The following is a 20,898-nucleotide window of genomic DNA, read 5'->3' on the forward strand; positions in this document are numbered from 1 at the left end:
TTGGTTGGGATTGTTCTAAGATGAAGCGCCAATATTTGTTTATATAGGCAAATAGAAAACCAGCGTCGTACTGGCGCATTAAGGGTGTTATTTTTACAAAAATGGGAATTTTATGTTACTTTTGTAGAATAGGATCATTCTGTTGAAACTTGGAAACTGTCAACAAGCAGTTTACTATAGTATCCCACTGCCAGCAAGTTATAGTATTATCATTTATACGGTTGAAAAAGACACTTGTCCATCAAGTGCAACCAAGGAAGGGAAGGGATTGGATGAGGAAGGGATTAAGGGGAAACAATTCTATATAACATAACCATCAATGTTATTTAGGTGTAGAAAAGCATCTATGCCTTTCTTGAAGCTCTCTACTGTCCCTGCTGTGACCAGCGCCTGAGGCAGGCTAATCCACAGATTCACAGTTCTCACAGTAAAATCCCTGTCGCCTCTGGTGAACGCTAGTTATAGGTGTCCCCTATAACCTATATGGGATTGGGTCTCACCACTGGACGACCCACCATTTAATAAAGTGTATGTCCTGAGCACCTTTTTGAATGGATCATTGTGTAACCATATGAGCTGACAATCTATTGTGGCAATAAGAACACTTTAAACATCAAAAATTGAGTGCTGGGATTTTTACATGTTGCAGTAGGAATAGCACATCGAGGTGTGAGATCAGAATAACTTTCTATGTTTTTTAACATTTTATGTAACTTTCTAATATAGAACTAATTTTTAACCCGCATTAACATCTCCAAGGTGGTGGGAATAGTTCCAAACAGGGCTGGGCCTTGGGGGGAGGCTGTCGTGATTGTGGAATCATTGAGTGGGTTGTCGCTGTATACCCAGAGCATTAGGTGACTCTAAGCGTCTACACAGAGGTGTATACAGGGAACATCTGAGACATTGATTGGTAATAAAATGAATATTCTACAGAAATTTATATCATGTGATGTAAGGAGTAAAAAGCTATAAACGCCCTTAGACAACATGTATGGTGGGGGGTCATTGTCAGCAATGTGTGGTCTGAGAAAACATTCAGATTTGATCAGAAACGGTGCCACATCTGTAGAAAAATACTAGGGCTGTGTTCACACTACAATATATAAAGCAAACCAGTCACCAGGAATGTGATTTTTGGCTGGTGACAGGTTCCAATAGCCTATACTATCCTGATTTTATAAATGGTTTTGAGGACATTCTAATTATTACTTTACTTACTTTATAAAACTTTATTTCACATTACCTGGTTTTCTGCCAGAAGCGTGTGGAGAAGGAAGCTGCAGTCTCAGTCCCTGCTCCTCAACACTCATCCCGCTCTCCGCCTCCTCCCCATTTCATATCATCTGCATTGAGCAGTAATGATGGGACATTCCCAACCGAGCTGGCTCTTTTCAGTGAAGCTGAGCTGCTGAGCCATATCCTTTAGCTTACACAAATCAGGGGCAAGTCAGACAGGAGAACTCACAACACAAAGAGCCAGGTAATGTGAAATTAACTTTTATAAAGTAATGAAATGCATCAGACATTTTTAAAATCAGCGCAGCATAGGCTATTGGAACCTGTCACCAGTTAAAGATGATATTCCTGCTGACAGGTTTACTTTAATATATGTCATGTAGTGGAAATTGCACATTGAGATTATAGCCAATGTCATGTTTACTATGCTGTAAGGGGGACTAAACGATATGGTTTCCCCCATTTTCTGTGATCCCGAGGGACACATTTGCATATACATTGGGCAATATCCTCCCAGTGTACACACTAAATATCTTACTATGTTTATGCAGAGTAACTACCCTGTTTCCCCAAAAATAAGACAGTGTCTTATATTAATTTTTGCTCCTTAAGAGACACTAGGTCTTATTTTCAGGGGATGTCTTATTTTTCCATGAACAAGAATTTACATTTATTCTTCTCTAACATCCTTATGACTTTACAAACTCTGAATTTCATGCTGTATTTCTTGTGACTCCATTTCTATTAGAATCATTGGCCCCAATCTTCCAAATGAGCCCTTCTTATACTGGGAGCTTCTGGTATCACATTTGCAGCACAACAGCCGGTGATTTAATTCCATGAATTCTTCCTCATGACACAACCTTCTGCAGCATCTTAAAGATTTACTAATACTAATGTATGACATGGGGGGAGCTGCTGCAATGACTGCCGCTAGGTCTTATTTTCAGGGGAGGCCTTATATTTCTAAGCCTGAACAAAATTGTACTAGGCCTTATTTTCGGGGGATGTCTTATTTTAGGGGAAACAGGGTAGTATTACACTGTGGAAATAAACAGAGTATAATTTGCCTCATGAGAACAGCACCACTCTTGTCCATAGACCGTGTCTGGTATTGCAGCTTGAGCAGTAACACCAGCCACAGACTATGGAGAGTGTTGCTGTGGTGCAGGTCATGTTTCAGGAAACTTCGACAGCTATTGGTAAAGATATTTGCAAGCAATAACCTGTGATTTGTGGCAGTCACTAATGTGTAGTGTGACTGCAGATGATGTACATATGGATTGTGCTGCTTGGGGGACAGCAGTTTTCGGCTTGGCACTTACCTCCTGATGATCACAGCAGCACATGTCACCCCCTTGTGTAATCTACTGACTGCACCCAGACCACCTGGAGGACCTGGACCTGCCGGACATTGGAGACTGAATGTAAGATCTATGATCAGACATCTACCGGGTACTGCTGCGGGTACTGCTGCGGATGTGACCTAATCTACGGCCATAACCAGTGCGGACTTCAGGGGTGACCTCTGTAATGACACTGCTCAGCCGAGCAATGGTTGTCCTGTATAGGTGGCAGAGGTTCCTGCAAAAATCTGATTGGTGGGGGTCCGATTCCTAGCACCTACCCAATCTGTTACTGATGAGGATGCTAAGGAGCGGGTGGAGAGCCCTATGATTCTTCAACTATAATTTATCCTTTGTTTTTCTGATACAAAGTTCCATATCCCCTGCATAGAAGCAAAAGCCTAAAATTGCATCAACAAAAAGAGTATTTATTTTTGGGGGAATTTATGATGGACATGTAGAATGATCTTTAAGCAGTGAAGGCCGTGAATGTATGGGCAGTGCCAGCTCCACAACGCTTTTGCCAAATTGCTACCATTCACATATCTAAAAAGACAAAACACCTTTTTTTGTGACCTTGAGGAAAACCTGCAGGTTACTATAGTCCTGCCGCTAGACGGCTCCTGCTATGGTGTAACCCAGGGCACTGACAATCCCATGTAACATACGATTACATATTGAGATTACAGCTTCCATCCTATTATTTGGAAACAGTTGCCGGAGGCTGCGTCTCATCCGTCAGGGGTCCGGGCTATTGAACATGCGGTGACCTCTCCCATTATCCGCTGATGAGGCCGGCAATGCTGATTCTAGCTGTGAATATAGGCGCGGGGCTCCTGTCAGAGGTGTTTGTGCGTCAAGGTTGTGCGGGAATTGTCCTGATAATGGATTCAGGTCCATCCGAGCGGATGTGCGAGGGGCTGGAGGGATGATTAATACGCCGATGCTCCACTGATCTACAGCGGCGAGACAATGAATGTGTGCAGCACCTGACAGATCTGCCGTCATTCCCAGATCCCTCACAGCCCGTGATCTTTAGAAGGGAATGATGAAAGAGAATATAAAACACCAGGGCCCCGCTGTAACCATCCCAGCATGCAGAGTAGCTGCGACCACAGCCGGGTCCTTATTATTATCTGCATGATGGGAGCACGGCATGGGATGAGGGAAGCTTTCTGCTGCCCCTAAATTAATTAATTATTTTACACCTTTTGCTGTGGACACCACATTCTCATTCACAAAGTGGGGTTTCACTAAAAAATACACGGAAAATGTTCACCTTACGGACGACCCCTGTATTATGAGGGCCGCCATGATGATTAACATGGTTTGTCTTCTGAGCCCCCCAGAGAGCAGCGTACTACATAAGAAGTATAACATTACATAGACCACGGCCACTAGTGTTGGGGGTCACTACATACCGGAGGGGGAGACACTTTATACTGTAATACTCCCTTATATCAAGAGTGGGGTTATGGGGAGGAAACAACTTTTGTATATAAACCCTACAGCTTCATTGGACAAGAAATGATCTTGTTATGATGAAAATTGACTTTATGCCCTATTGGGGTGCAGGTGGTTCAGTGGTTAGTATTACAGCCTTGCAGCGATGGGGACCTGGGTTTAAGTCCCAAGGTCAACATCTGCAAAGAGTTTGTATGTTCTCTCTGTGTTTGTGTGGGTTTCCTCCGGGTCCTCCGGTTTCCGCTCATACTGCAAAACAGACTGGTAGGTTGATTATATTGTGAGCCCCATTGGGGACAGGGACTGATCTGGCAAGCTCTGTGCAGCGCTGTGTAAATAAAGGAATTATTATTATTAGGATCATTTGGGGACGGGTCCTCAAATCTATAAGAAGCGATTTAGGGATGGTATAAATTCTGGTAAGATTTGTTGCCTACATGAGATCTAGGGAGGACTAGCTCGCTCCTGCCGCCACTATTTGAATATCTGTTCCAGTGATCATAGCTGGGGAGTAAAACTTTTCCCCCTTTAAAGGAAACCTACCAGTTAGAATGGTAGGGGTAAGCAGTAAGTACCGAGCACCAGCTCAGGGAGAGCTGGTGCCGGTACTTACTTTCGTTAGTGTTATAAACCGCGGTATCGCAGTTTTAACACTTTTAAACTTTAGAGCAGAAGCAGCTTCGGCGCTGCGTGCGCACGATCGTGCGCGTGCCTACATAGGAAATAGCGGAGATGTTGTGCGCGCACGGTCGCGCGCAGCGCCGAAGCCCCTTTTGCTCTAATGTTTAAAAAGTGTTAGAATCGCGATACCGCGGTTTATAACACTAACGAAAGTAAGTACCGGCACCAGCTCACCCTGACCTGGTACTCGGTACTTACTGCTTACCCCTACCATTCTAAATGGTAGGTTTCCTTTAATGTGAGTCTCTAAGTAGCGGCACATCTTTAGTAGTATCCTCAAGTTTATATCGCAGCAATTTCTTCCCCCCACAGTGGCGGGCAGCTTGTCCCCCATGCTACACGTAGGAGCCCACACACACAGGCGGCTCTGGTTGTAAACTAGCCCTCTGTATAAGAGTCACCACCCCTCCCCCACAACACACAGAGCAAACACTGATCACCTCTCCCCCCGCCACCTCCCCCCTTGTGTCAAAAACCTAGAGAGCCTCAAGCACACCCAGGAAGACAAAGCACAAGTCATACACGTCTGCCCCTTCCCCCACCATGTTTTCCGTTCCCCCCTCCCGTCCCCTCAGGCGGTGATACTAGGATTTCTGTCACATTCACTTCTAAGATGCCACTACTTAGGATAATTTGCAGGGCTGTCAGTTTTGCATATGAACCCAAAACAAGGGGCCAGAAATTTCAACCCCCTGGGGAGGGGAATACACAGTCCTACACATAATCCTAATCTGCTAATCTCTAGGTAAATTAATTAGTCATTAACTGCAATTCAGATGGAGATGAAACCTTGTGTGCAGGTAAACATTCGGCGTCTGGTCAGAAGAGCTTGCACTCCATTCATCACTGCAGACCGGTCTTTTTCTCTTTAACATCACAACAAGTGGGGAAAAATTAGCAAATTAAGGTATTTTGATTGTAACCCAAACAGCCTTGCAGCGCTGGGGACCTGGGTTTAAGTCCCATCCAGGTCAACATCTGCAATGTTCTCTCTGTGTTTACGTGGGTTTCCTCCGGTTTCCTCCCACACTCCAAAACATACTGGTAGGTGATTAGATTGTGAGCCCCATTGGGGACAGGGACCAATTTGGCAAGCTCTGTGTAGTGCTGCGTAATCTGTGTGCACCATATAAATAAATGGAATTATTATTGGAGGTAAATGTGTGTAACCCCTAAACTGCTTATATAGTGATATCAAACCTGAAAATGTCTACACCTGACACTTGGTTTCCTGCTGCCGATGTCCCCATAGTTAGATAAATATGTACATTTACATGGCTGATTGACGAATCCTTACAGAAATCTTCAGTACTTTGTGAATGGGGTTGGCGCATCCCCAGGGATTGTATATATCCTCACGCCCTTTACAAGGAGGGATGTAGAAGGTTGTGTCACGCTCCGATGCCATGTAATTATCGCCTGGAGGAAATCATGGAATTGCTAGGTGCAGGAACAAGAGTTTTGTGATCTACGGCGTCCATGGTCATCTCATATTCTCTCACATACTTTTCTTCCATAATTCATGCTGGCAGCGAGCACCACACCCCGTACATGACGTGGGCGGCCGCACTGGAATGTTATTAGGAGACACAGGTTTCTCTTGAAGTTCATGTGAAGGAATCCACTAATGAACTTGTATATACGGTGGGGAATTTATGGGCGTCTCCTCCGGACATGACAGCGGATGATATATCACGTATGGCTGTCTACATTGTATGGGCGCCTCACCTGGAGGAATTGTTTTCTATGCTTTATATATGGTGGACTTTTATGTATACCCCAGTATACGCCTCGCCGGGGCCGGAGAAGGATGTCCAGGCTCAACCAGAAACTTTAAAAGTCGTACAATACTTACCCAATCTGTTGGTATTCTGTGTGTGATATCATATGAATAGTTACTGCTACAGGTACTCACTAGCCTCACAGATGACCATGGTCTATGGCCGCTGAGTCCTGTGAATGGCTGCAGCAAATCTTGTGTAGAGCATCAAGTCTTAAATCAAGAATAAAAATATTCTTGGTGCCCATCGTCTAACAACTGCTAGTAAGTAGTAGTAGTAGTCTTCAAACAAGGTTATCTTCTCCTAGTCATCAAGGTTTCAGTGTTGAGTTCACGCTGGGGCCCACCGGAGGATCATCTGATGCTCTGGTGGGCCAGTCCGACTGATTGTGCAAGTACATTACATCATTACATGGCCAAGCATTTGTATAGGGGGAGTGAGAATGAACATGGTATATGGTCACCTTTCCCTAGATAACCCATTGGCTTGCATGGAATAATAATTTCCACTACATTTTCTGTTTGTTGTAGAGACATGAGATAACAGCCCGGAGTTGCAATCACAGACGATGACAGAATCACGGTTGCATAAATATCTTTGCGTCTTACAAGGTTATGACAGCTTGACAATGCCAGAAGCATTGTACATTGCTCAATGATATTCCAAGTCATGCCCCGAAGCTTCTCTGTACAAACCCAAATAGAAGTAATACAGCACAAACACTGCAGAACCACGCAAACTGGATCCCCCAGGTGGAGGTCATCACACCTTAAACCAGAGCAATAGTAACACACGGCAAATGTAAAAGAAATACAGTTTAATCAATCACTTGTGCATCCTAAAAATTCACAGAAATCATACAAAAATAATATATGAAATGGAAATCGAATTATGTCTCCGAGACATAGAACTGGGATAGATGAATGCAACCAGAGCGTCGTATACCGTCCACATCCGTGCCATCTCCACTCCATATTCTAAGCAGCGTTACACATCCACAGGACAAGGAGCAAAATAATCAAATACTGCAATATTAAAAAGGGAACCAGTTACAAGATTTGGGGCTTCTTAATCACCACCCTGGCATTGTATAGGGTAGAGTAGTGTCATCTCCAGCAAATTAAAGTTTTATGGACTGGTATTGTCCCCTATATGAATGCTGTCACTGGGCTGGATGAAACAAATGTTTGACATAGACATGAGCAACAGATAGCAGAGTTTGTGCAATCCTAAGCCCAAGCAACAAAATGACAGGTTCTTGGTGCCCAGTTCCCTGTAGGTAAAATAAGACACGATCTATAGTGGGTTACTTTGTAGTGCTATGTCACCAGCCAGGTCAATCATAGGACAAGGCTGGCCACTTATTTGTCACTTCTAAAGGCAAAATTCAAGTCATTTAATACATCTGCATTGGTCCTAATACAGGAACTTTGTGCTCATTCTATGCAGGGACCTGGGCTAACACTTTATTAGAAGACGTCCTGTGCCTTTGGATAAATATGTCCCAGTCATTCAGGGGTGATAAAGAAACATGAAACGGGAGAAAATTCACAATGTATAATCTACTTCCATCTCCTGGAATACCCAGGTGTCCGCTTAACCCTGCTTCCTGCACCCATCTCAATACATAGTACAACCACTAGGTGCAGAGGTAACCCACATCAGCCAGCAACTGGCGTAGTAATAACTATGCTTAATGAGATGGGACCAGGACGAGGAGACCAAGACAGAAGCAGAATTGGATCAGTGTGGGATCATTGAGGAGAACACTGGCTCTTAATTGTTTAGCCAATTGAGCGGACTGTCAAATTTTTATTAAAATTTTTTAAAAAATGTTGGAATGGGTTATAATATAATCGCCTGCAGCGGGTGCCTCTTCCCCCGGCCACACCGGCAGCGGGACCAGAAAAAAAATGAATCCCCCAACCTTCCCTGTCCATCTGAAACCCAAAGCAGAGGAGATAACTAAAATAATGAACCTCTTTGTTCTCTGCAGAATTTCCCCAAGACCTTGTATAAGGATCATACAACCAATTCTGCAGACTGACTACAATAGCAACTATTTTTCATATTACGTTTATCATTTCTAGATTTAGTGTTCCTTTAAGTTCCAACGTCAGTGCACATTGTTTACGTACCGATCCCTACTGCATAACGTTCCTTCCTCTTTGCGTTTAATCAGTTCAATCAAGAGACGATGTAGTGAATATTAAAAATAATAAAGCATTAAATTGGATTTGGGCTGCTTAAGCCTTGGGTCTCCTATCAATTCCCATTGCATGAATTGTCCGCTCGAAACAGACTGGCGATACCGTCTTCAACGTTTGGAATTGATTTAGTGTTTAGTTCATTAGAACATGGATCCTTACAACACATATGGTACAAACGGACAGGAACAGACCACATTCAGTAAAACAAAGAGATCAAGACACAAGGCAGGCTACAGCCAGAAGCTCGAGACAAAAGACTGTGATGTGGAGAGGGGGTACGAGACGACACAAAGGGCCTGCCTGTCACACTCAGAGCAGGGTCAGTAGTTTGCACACTGGTCAGAAGAACACAGTTCTTAAAATTGTCAGTGTCCACATCATTAAGTATCCTCAATGTGGTCTTAGGATAATCTGCCCTTCATAGCAGCCAAGAAAATGCACTGAAAACACAGGGGTAAGGTTCTCCTTCAGGACCCCCAGAAAGCAAAATGATGCAGGGGACACATAATAAAACCTCAACGTCGGCTGTAAACATCTTGCGCCTGGATTCTCCCGGAAACAGGAGCGAGCCCTGTAATTTATTCCAGAGTCCTAGAAATAACCCAGTTACTAAGCAGATTGTGGTGCAGCACCAGCGCTTCCCATGTGGTTTAAGGCTTCCCCTTCAAGAGCTGCACATACAATGAATCTGTGGTCTGTGCTTTGGTTCAGATCCGCTCAGATGCAAGCTTGGGCATGGGTCAGAGGCAGATGTGACACAGAAAAACACTGCAACAGTAATCCAGCGAGTAGACTGCTTGAGCACCCGCATGTGGGATGTGCCCCACCAGAAAGGGCTGAGCAAGGTGTGGATGATACAAGGGCTTCCAGCCGAAATGTCACATTTGTCACTAAATGCCCATCTGTCACAGCAATGCCACTTCACACGTCACTGGATAAACTGTCCATGAAATGTCCCACCCGGCTTCCGCGTCACAGTGTAAAAAACAGGATCAGCACCACCAGCAGCAGCGCAAGGAGCACAACAATGGCGCACCACTGCCGCCGATCTACAGGAAGGAACACAAACGAGTTATTAAACATCGCTGACATAGCACTGACATATTCTGTTGCGTTGTACAATCACAAACACTCCTCGGGGAGAACATGGGCTTACATTGTACTCATCTCATATATTCTGGAAACCACTGTACTCCATGAAGGATGGACTGATGGCACTTTTGGGGTATCCCAACAAAAGGCCAAAATGTTACATTTTTATTTCATTATCTTTATACTTTTTTTTAAGGACGTTTACATACAGAGGCAAACCATGCACCTGGGGTCCGTGACAGCAGTGGAAACCCCCTCGCAATCTTGAAAAGAAAATAGTGAGGCGTAGCAGAGGATGATCCTCTCAGAGCCTCAATAACTGCAAGAGGCATCAGCTGCAGCTGAGCACATTTGGGGGTTTACTACAGGCCCCAATGAACCTACCTTTTATGTGTGATAAAAAGTATAAAATTATGCATATAAGTTAGAAATATAAAGACTCGGATCAATACAGATCTGTCTTCTATCCCCGCACAGTAACAGGTAGAAGATATCTGGACTATTTAATGTAGAACAAGTGGTTATGATGGAAGACGATGATACCTGGTAATACATTTGTAAACATCAGGCATCTCATCTCCAGTCTCAGTCATAAAGAGTCAACTCCAGCATCTGCTGTGGGCACACGGTATTCACATGCCCATAAATAAATGCCATAAATTGCAGCCAAACTGAGTATATTTTGTTTCCAGCAATGGCAGAAACAAATATAGAGGGAGCTGACATAATATCCACACATCAGCCAGATCTCCATCATCACAATGCGAGCGCTGCGGCAGATGGCATCCCTACTCACCGCTGGTCATGTGAGACACCTTTGCCAGCTTCTTCAGAACGTTATCCATGCGAGACTGCGCCGTGTCTAATTCATGGGAGAAGTCATCAAGCATCCTGCACGGAAGGAAGGAATCGGAGAAGCGATCAGTGCTATGTTTTATTACAGAGCAGCAGAATGCAGATATAGGACACACAAATTTCAGTGCGACCGGCTGAGTATACGGTGACCTGCCAACTCTACTGGATGCCTGGGAAAGCAAGGGGCAGTGGGTGATTTCAATGTAGCCGAACCCTTTGTTTTCAGGGAGCTGGGCCAGAGGTGTCTTGCAGCAGCTTATTCCCCTATCCCTCCCCCAGAGAATACATCCATATTCAGCAAAGACAAGCAGAGATAAAATAACCATATAGTGCAGTGATGGCAAACCTTTTAGACACCCAGTGCCCAAACTACAACCAAATCGCACGTATTTTTCGCAAAGTGCCAATGCGACAATGTAAGCAGTAACTTATTACTCCCTGCTCTTTCACAGGTTTAAATTGTATAGGCACCTGAGGACACCAATACAGTAGAAAGGAGAAGAAGTTTGGATTATCATTGTAGCTTCCTTCTAGGGTCCTGGGCTGTTTGGGACTGCAAGAGGCCTTGAGTCCTGTCTGGCAAACTCTACCCTGGGGTGATGGCAAGGGTGCCCATATAGAGGGCTCCGAGTGCCATCTCTGGCACCCGTGCCATAGGTTCGCCACCACTGATATAGTGCATCATATTTTGTAAGGACAATGCAAATAAATCTGGTCACAAGCCATCAGCTGTGTGCATGGTGTCTTCAGAATACTACAATGCTTATGCAGCATAGAAAAAATAAGCGCAAACCCCATTTTTTAATGGAATTCAGAATATATTTTTTTTAAATTTAAATATTTTGTATAGATCCCCCTAGCTGCAGATTAAGTATGTCCAGTCTGTCCTACCCCCCGGCCCCTTGCTGCTTCCACCATTCACTTACTACTTTACATAAGTCCTATCCCTACTTTGCATTGCACTTCTTTCTCTGTGTGCATGACAGTGGATTTCACCCGGTAAATAACATTGTTTTCTTCCACTTCACAAATGTGTAAATGTGTACGAGAGATAAGACTAAAGCATTTGCCCTCCTCCCTAATACTGCCTGCAGGTCACAATCTCTACTGATACATGTGACCTATGGAAAGGCTGACAGAGGTCATTCACAATTACAAGGCCTCCTATTTACACACAACCCTCCCACGTCTCCGGAGACACGTGAGAATGAATTGCATAACTTGGAGATTACAGCATAACCCAGAGCAGGGAGTCCTCCGGATAAAATAAACTTTCCTGTTTGGTTATGAGGCAGACGCTAAAGGGTCAATGCACTTTTTTTTTTTTTTTTTTAAGATGAAAGGATGAATCACAAGGGAGGTATACCGGAGACTTCCTGACAGATGGAGGTCAACAATAGACTCCACAAGTGAACAGACGTGATTGTGTCCTGTGATATAGGAAGACGCCAGCAGCTCATGTCACCTATGAGCGCTGAATGGTTGTCAATACTCTGCATCTGTGCTGGGTGCAAATACATAGCAACCTCACACCAGTCCGGTCTGTACGGGGTACCATTTGTCTCCTGCTTTTTGGGCAATAAGAGGGCTCACCTGCATTTGTACATTTTAGCCTTAGTTGTCAAAAAAAGTTTTGATCAAATATGTTCCTATCTACACAGCCAGGCCATCATTAGGGATTTACATCAGGCATCTATTAAAGGGGTTGTCCGGGATCTTAATATTTTAAAGAACAGAAAATGGGATAAAATGAAAGTAAAAATATATAAAGGTAAAAAAAATAATACAATTTGAAACCCCTATTCTCAGCTCTTCAATCGCCTGTTAGTGCTGTGGTGGTCCCTGTAGGTCTGTAACTTGTTTCTTCAGTGATCATGTACCATAAATGCACACAGGACCATTACAGCCGAGCACTGGCCTAAGTGGGAATGCTCGGACGCCAAAATATCTGCCCGCTGAGGCCAGTGATTGGCTGCAGTGGAGGGCAAGGCTTCCTTAATAAGCACATGGAGGGTGGGCATACGATAAATACCCCCCATGAATTACTAGGAGAAACACTTTATTGCCAGTTTAGAGCAGGTTCACACCTGTGTTGAGGCTTTTTGTTAGACTCTTTCCGTTCAAGGAGAGCGTAACAGAAGCTAAAGGCTAAGGACTTTCGTTTATCATAGATTTGAAAGGGTTTTGTGCAATCACAAGTTGTCCCTTATTAGGATGGGGGATAAGATGCTCGGTGGAGGTCCTAGTGGTGGGACCCCTACAGATCATGAGAACGATGGTCCGTTGTGCCCCTATTATATCCGATATGGTCTATGGCACTGATGGAGATAGCCGAGTACGGCTCTCATGTTTCTCTGTCAGTGCCATAGAGATGAATAGAGCCGCAGGGCGCATGTGTTCATAAGTGGCTGGGCATCCTTTCTGCTACACATCCTATGGACACTCACACTGCTTGTTCATCCAGCTCATTGCCAATACGTTGTGACATATTCTTCAGCACTCCAATGCTGCCAGATACCAGCTCCAACTCTTCATCTTGTTGCTCCACGATCATCTACAAGAAGTAGAATTTTACATGTTTAGCAAGTACTAAATACCTGCAGAGAGGGCAAGTTCTGTACTTCAGAGATCCACCATGTGTCCTGCCAGCAGTGATCTCTCCCCCGGCCATTACACCTTACCTGCTGCTGCGTCACTTGTCCTTCCAGAAACTGAGTGTTAGCCGATTGGATCTCCTGGTCCAATCCCTTGTATTTGTCCGCCTCAGACTTCCAGCCCGGCCTGGTCCCTTCACCCAGGAGCGCCTGAAGGATCACGTTATGAAGCCACAATTAGTCCTTCTCCATTATACATAATACATGTAATTACTGTATGCTAACAAGTGGAGCTACTACGGGAAATATTTTTGAAAACTACGAAACAGGAAATTGTGCTGTTTCCATAGCAACCAGTCAGCTTCTAGGACACGTATACAATTATCTCATTAACTCAAGACAAAAATATCCATCGATGGTATTTCAGCTGCAAATATATTGGACGTGTTCATTTAGCAGCCCAAACACAGAAACAAAGCAAGTCTCACAGTTCTATAACTCCCCCCCCCCCCCCCCCACAGTGACTATCAGTAAATAATGGGCTGCAGGAATATACAGCACAAGATACAAGGCTGCAATCTATACATGGCATCCTATGGATTACCAATAGTAAATGTGGCCAAATACTTCAAAAAGATTTGGATCATCCCGATACACAACAGATGGTGAGCCAGTCCTGCCAATGGCAGCAGATTTGTCTGATGTTCATGTACCCACTCACACAGGGGTGGCGGTGGCCTTGAAGATGTTGGCACAAGATTTAATGTTATCCTCTACCCACCTGTATGCAGAATGGGGCTTGCATTCCTTAGTCTGAATGGTGTGGCAGACCGTACATGGGCAATACAGCTCCACTCTGACTACACCCCCAATGATCACTATGTTATTCCCTATCCTGTGAATAGGGGATTACATTATAAGGGCGGGGGAATCTATTAAAATTGGCGTTTTAAATTCCCCTTGCGCTCTGGCACTTGTATCTAAGAGGGTCAAACTCTTGGTAAATGAATCAGCAGCTTGAAAGTGCTGGATCTGCTATCTATTATATAGTCCCCATTTATTGTGGTCATGTGTATGTGGGATCTGCTGCACCAGTCACTGTCTATGGTACAGTCCTAATTTGTGGAGTGCCCATGTGTATGTGGGACCTGCTGCACCATCCATTCACTGTCTATGGTACAGTCCTAATTTGTGGAGTGCCCATGTGTATGTGGGACCTGCTGCACCATCCATTCACTGTCTATGGTACAGTCCTAATTTGTTGAGTGGCCATGTGTATGCTCGACCTTCTGCTCTGTTCATTCTTATGATCAGTGAGGGTTCACGCAGCAAGACGGCCACCAATCAGAAAATAATCCTGCCCCACCCTGTGAATCCTCTTTAAAAAAAAAAAAAAGTGGGGGACAAACATGTTACATGACCAAATGTAGGAATAGGAGATAACATTAAATTTGGTCTAAACTCATTGCGGTAGCACTTGGGGAGTGGATAACAAGAGTACATGAGTAACATGTCACATGCTATCCCTGCAGATACACTCTCTAGGACTCGCCGTTTGCCTATGACGAGTGGTAGAATAACGGATTTTAACTACTTTCCTACGATACTGTGACTCATAGAGAGGAACGTGTAACCCGAGAGCAGTGCGAGTGCCGCATTACACACTCTCTACTGTGTGACCTCTTCTGTTTCACCAAGGAGACCAGCATGTCACTAAGCAAACAGCCCCGGCCCCTCACCTGGCGGTTCTTTTTTTCAGCTAGGGCCTGGACAGATGGAGCCGTCATCTGATCCTTCATCTCCTATACATAAACAAGGGAGAAAAAAAGTGAAAGAAAAAATGTTATTGGCTGAAAAACAAAATCTAGAACTCTAAAAATAGACTTTATTACAGAACGTTATAATAAATTATGGGACATTGCAAACGTACATTTTCCAAAAACAGCAGCACTCCTAGCCATAGGCTGTATGTGTTATTACAGAACAGAACAGCATTTTCAAATCTGTATGACTGAGCTGCAATACCAAGTAGGGCCTCCAGGTAAGAGAGGCGCTGTTTCAGAGACTTTTTTGTCTGGAATTTCAGACAAGTACTTATTATTCCTTTTATTAATGGCAGATACCGTTCCTGTACTTTCATTACATCCATGAAAAACACCAGAATGTAAGGTATACAGGAATAATCATGCCCAAGATAAGGAAATAGAGAAAAATAGGAGTCTTTGAAGATCACCTTACACCAGATATAAAATAAAAACTTAAAAGACACATGAGCCGCAGATATGGAGTGATATAATCTCCATGTCTCTGTGGGATTCCCACCTTAACGCACTGCCGCGTCTCGCTGATGAAAGCTTTTCTCTGCCTCATCTCTGCAGGGTCCAGACTGAACTTGCGGGGATTGGCTTCCACAATACGTGAGCGGAGTTAAGGAAATGGTGGTGGGAAATAAATGGGACAAATGGCTTTTGCTGTAATGTCAGCCTGAAAGCAGCGACACCTCAGCAGCTGACGGAGACCCCGACCTTATCTCTTCCTGCAAGGAACAACTTTATGACTCGAGAAACTTCATGACATGTGGATCTTCAGGAACTACATCTCCTACACCGATTACTATTCCGATATCTTGAGATTGTACTTTGTATAGTCAGTGCTGGGATACACTAGGACAGGCAGTACAAAATAGGTTCCATAGGTTTGTTCTTAAGTTGAATTTGTATGTGAGTCGCAACTGTATATTTTATAATTGTAGTTCCAGACAAATATTTTTTTGCTCAGTGACAAGTGGAGTTCCAAAATTTTTTGCTGTAATGGGACCAAGGATTATCAATAAAGCTTCATTACAGACACCTTACAGCTGATCATTGCAGTCTGGGACTATAGTAAAGCATTCAGAGAGCTTCACCAGAGGTCACAGTGGGCAGAGTGGTCTGTCTTTAACTAGGGCTCGTCTGTAAGTCGAGTGTCATTAATGAGAGCAGCGCCTGTATTCCCAATATATCGTATTAATGGGAGTATCCCTGTTATCCAAGATATGTGCAGGACAACCTGCAGTATGAATAGACTATTAGATCCAGTTTTACCACTATTCATTGGGGTGTCCTATTAGCCACAGGATAGGGGATAACTTGCTGATTGTGGTTGCAGTGTTGGGACCACCACAGGTCTGTGGCACCCCCAAATTAATAGTGTGGCTAGTTACAAATGCACTACCCGCTATAGCAATGAATGAAGTAGCAGAATACCTTGCGTGGCCATCGCCATCGAGATGACTATGTGCCGCGGACACCTTCTTGTGATCCCTGGGACCCCCCACCAATTGGCAGGTTATCCCCTATTCTGTGGGTAAGGAATAACTTGAGGTTACTAGCATGCCCCTTGAGGTTACCAGCATGCCCCTTTAACATAATTTGGTTCAATCTGTCAGGACCCTACTCGGAGGTTCAGTCACTGTGACTATGAGGAAAAACCAAGCTCTTTTGTTACTATAATGATAAAAAATAAAGTGCCCATAGATATTATACCGATGTTTGTATAACCTACCTATTCTGGCAAGATTGCCCGACCGTATACCGTATATGGAAGATAATGATCAGGCTTATCGATCTCAGCATGTCCAATACTTCAGACACAGAACTGGTTACCAGAGGAGTCTGGCAGTGGCCTCTTCTACTCTCACCATAGATACTATATACATCCTCAGTCTCAAGACATAAGGTCCGTGACCTTTTCTATTCACTAAACGTATAATGTCCATTATGATAAACACAGCAGAAGTTATTTCTGAGATCCGTCATTTTTGTGTCTCAATGACACCAATGGAATCTCACTCAGCAGTAATGGACACATAACACGAAGGATAAGAATGTACATTTCTTGCCATTCTAGAATGAGAATTTATGCCTTTTCTCGCTATTCGCAATATCTTATTATTTGTTATAGAACTAGACTCTAATAATATCTAAATGCCCCCAAACCATCATCTCTGAAGGATATTGATAGTTTCATCCAGATCCTCAAGATCCCATTCGATGCTCCTCAGGTTATTGCGCAGCTCATTGGTGGTCCAGTCCAGTTCTTCTCGGGTAGCGATGGAGGGGTCCTGGAGAAGATCAGTCCACCTCTGAAATAAGCCCTGGGCAGTGTTCACTGCCTTTTGCACCTCCCTAAAATTAATAAAAATGTAAAAACATTCATTCAATCTCCTGACCACAGCACAGTAAAAGACACTTAACTCTAAGAAGAAAAAACATTATGTTTCTCATCCAATGACTTAAAGGGGTTGTCCCACAAAATAAGATTGTGGGGGTCTCACAGATGGGGCCCCCATAGATCACGAGACGCACCCCCGTCGCACCCAGAGATGACCGGAGCAGCCAGTCACACTTGGGCTGACTGCCCCGTTCATCTCTATGGTGCTGACTGATATTGCCGGGCGCCGTACCCAGCAATCTCCATCAGCTCCATAGGGATGAACTGGGCAGCTGCTCCGGTCATCTCTGGGTGCGAAGGGGGTACATCCAACCCCCGTTCTCGTAATCCGTGAAGGTGCCATCACTGAGGATAGGGCCTAACTTCCTTCGTGGGAAAACCCATTTAAGGCAAAATCTTGAGAACTAAGGCCACAAAATATATTATATAATACAACAAGTATAATACACATGAGACCAATATATTATATGCCCCAAACCTCCCACTCCCATGAACAAGACTTCTCCAGAGTTGCACCAGTTCTCTGGAATGTGCTAATCTGGATAATCAGATTATACCACTTTTACAGTTGAAAAAAAGGAAGTCTTTTTTAGGCAAACTCGAGGTTTAACTTCCCCCGTTATGGGTGTGAGGGCGCGTTCACACGTTGCGTTTTGGCCTGCGTTTTCATTGCATTTGAAACGCATTACAAGAGCTGAGGAGAGGGGATTTGCCTAATTACATTACTGTTTACAATTGTTAACACAATGTTACCGGATGTGTTAACACATATGTTTTGTAAACACAAATGTTAACAGTATTGTTATTAGGCAAATCACCTCTCCTCAGCTCTTGTTATGCGTTTCAAACGCAATGAAAACACAGGACAAATCGCAACGTGTGAACGCGCGCTGAGGCTGCGGGATGCCTGCACCTGCCCTCCAGTGAATATCCTGGTGCAGAAATAACCTTTCCCAAACCTAAAGCGTTAGCCAAGGAATACACAGACCACGGAATAAGGGCCTTCTATATCAAAGAAGCAAATAAGTGTTAGGGGTTATTCCACATTCATTTCTTTATCTTTTATCCCGATGTGTCAAATTTTGGCTTTTTTTTGTTAAATAGTCATATTTCATAACCTGATGACCAATTTCTTACAAAATATTACAAAACCAAAATCATTAATCTTCGTGATGTTGGAATACTGGTAATAGGCAATGATATTAACCCTCTTTTTCAATTGTCAAATTGTAAAATATTGAAGATTTGTAGGAATTTTATAAATATTACTGATAAGTGTCCGTATATAGTAATGGTGGGTGCTGGCGGTATATACAGTCAGGGTAATCTGCATCTAAGAATCTCCAAAATTTCATGTTAGAAACTCAATTATCTCTCACAGGGTGAGGGAGGAATCTGGATATTTTTCCATTCCCATAACAGAAATGGTAAATCACGGCACAAGTGTGAACACAGTCTGATCCAGATGAGGCCTAAGGTAATATTTTCTGGTCCCATTCATTTCTCTAAGGCCGGCGGCACACGTGGCGTTTCGAAGCCGTTTTTTGGCAGTTTTTTAAGCAGTATGTTAAAAAAAAAAAAAACATGCGGTTTTTGAAAATGCACCGTTTTCGACCCGTTTTAATTCAGATAATTGGTAAAAACGCATGCGTTTTTAACGGACTGCTTAAAACCGGCCCAAAAATGGGTTCAAAACACCATGTGTGCCGCCGACCTAAGGCCGCATTCACACACAGCGTTTGGAGACGCAATTCAAACTCTGCGGGGAGGAGATTCTCCCAATCACTAAATAGGGGACAAACAACATCTATTTTGCATTGTTCGCCTTACGTGCTTCCGATCGCACGCGTTTCAGTGTAATAGTACATTTCTAAACTCAATTCAAACACAGAGTGTGAACGCGGCCTTAGATATAAATGTGGATCTTGTCATACACTGTATATATCAGGAATATAGGGGCCTGTAGTATAGGATGAATCTGTAGTATAGGATGAATCTATGGCCACCTGTAGCTCCCATCTTCCTCCCTCAGGACACACATCTCCTCCATTCTTCTCTATGACCACCCTGACACAAAGCCGCAGCCCGCACAGCAGCAGCCGCCGCCATGGCCGCGCTCACCCCTTCACCACGAAGAACGGATCCTCCATAGACATGATGGCGGCCGCGTCCTCCCCGCTCCGGTGTCCGCCCGTGCTATCAGCGGCTCCTGGCCGTGTCTCTCCCCGCAGTCCCCTCACACCCGCCGGAGGCAGAGCACGGGCCGCCCCGAATGTCGTCACTTCCAGCCTCAGTCAGCATGGAGAGGCCTGGGCTGTGCTCACCATCTGTACACTGTATAGAGCCGTGTTCACACCTCAGGATACACATTAGAGGGAAGACGGACGATAACAATGAACTCTAAGGCCCCTGTTCACATAACACTTATTTTGCATAAAAAATTATTCTCACGGAATTTGACTCACTAGATGTTTATTATATCAATGGAGGATAAAGCATTGGGAACCCCAACTATTACCAGGACAGGGGTCCCATTCCCCAACAGAAAAAAGAATTGGGAGACATTTTGAGCCCCATTCATTGTCTATGACACCGCCAGTGAATGGAGCAGGAAGGGGGTGCATGCCCCACATTTCGCTTCATTAACACCGGGGACCTTTTTTGAATTTGTGTTTTCATTTTTTACTCCCCACGTTAAAAAATCTAAAACTTTTAATTTTTTTCATTAAATGAGCTGTTTTTTTGCTGCGTAACAGATTGCACACTATAGTGATGGTATTTTATATTCCATGCCGTGTACTGGGATCCAAATCTAGTGAAAACATTTATTTGTGCCATTTTCTAGTAGGCTTGGTTTTTACAGCTTTCACAGTGCGCCCCAAATTATATGTTTTCTTTACTCATAGACTGTAAGCTCCTGTGTCACCCCTCATCCTCATAGACTGTAAGCTCTTGTGTCACCCCTCATCCTCATAGACTGTAAGCTCTTGTGTCACCCCCTCATCCTCATAGACTGTAAGCTCTTGTGTCACCCCTCATCCTCATAGACTGTAAGCTCTTGTGTCACCCCTCATCCTCATAGACTGTAAGCTCTTGTGTCACCCCTCATCCTCATAGACTGTAAGCTCTTGTGTCACCCCCTCATCCTCATAGACTGTAAGCTCTTGTGTCACCCCCTCATCCTCATAGACTGTAAGCTCTTGTGTCATCCCCTCATCCTCATAGACTATAAGCTCTTGTGTCACTCCCTCATCCCCATAGACTGTAAGCTCTTGTGTCATCCTCTCATCCTCATAGACTGTAAGCTCTTGTGTCACCTCCTCATCCTCATAGACTGTAAGCTCTTGTGTCACCCCCCTCATCCTCATAGACTGTAAGCTCTTGTGTCACCCCATCATCCTCATAGACTGTAAGCTCTTGTGTC

The 20,898-nt window shown here is 44.1% G+C and overlaps 1 protein-coding gene across 2 annotated transcripts; it reads right to left on the bottom strand.

The window, feature by feature from the left end:
* Positions 1-7,313: 7,313 nt before the first annotated feature.
* STX6 (syntaxin 6) lies at positions 7,314-19,820 on the bottom strand. Of its 2 annotated transcripts, none has more exons than XM_072129101.1 (8): positions 19,596-19,820; positions 17,259-17,428; positions 15,585-15,679; positions 15,002-15,064; positions 13,350-13,472; positions 13,116-13,222; positions 10,610-10,704; positions 7,314-9,770 (listed from the first exon to the last, which is right to left on the bottom strand). In XM_072129101.1, exons 1-8 carry the CDS (start codon positions 19,628-19,630, stop codon positions 9,694-9,696), a joined length of 765 nt encoding a protein of 254 aa, XP_071985202.1. In that variant the 5' UTR covers positions 19,631-19,820; the 3' UTR covers positions 7,314-9,693. The 2 variants fall into 2 exon arrangements, with proteins under 2 accessions (XP_071985202.1, XP_071985201.1); XM_072129100.1 differs by lacking the exon at positions 19,596-19,820 and adding an exon at positions 19,481-19,552.
* Between the last annotated feature and the right edge of the window lie 1,078 nt (positions 19,821-20,898).

The sequence above is a fragment of the Engystomops pustulosus genome, chromosome 10, assembly GCF_040894005.1.
Source record: "Engystomops pustulosus chromosome 10, aEngPut4.maternal, whole genome shotgun sequence".
Taxonomy (NCBI): Eukaryota; Metazoa; Chordata; class Amphibia; order Anura; family Leptodactylidae; genus Engystomops; species Engystomops pustulosus.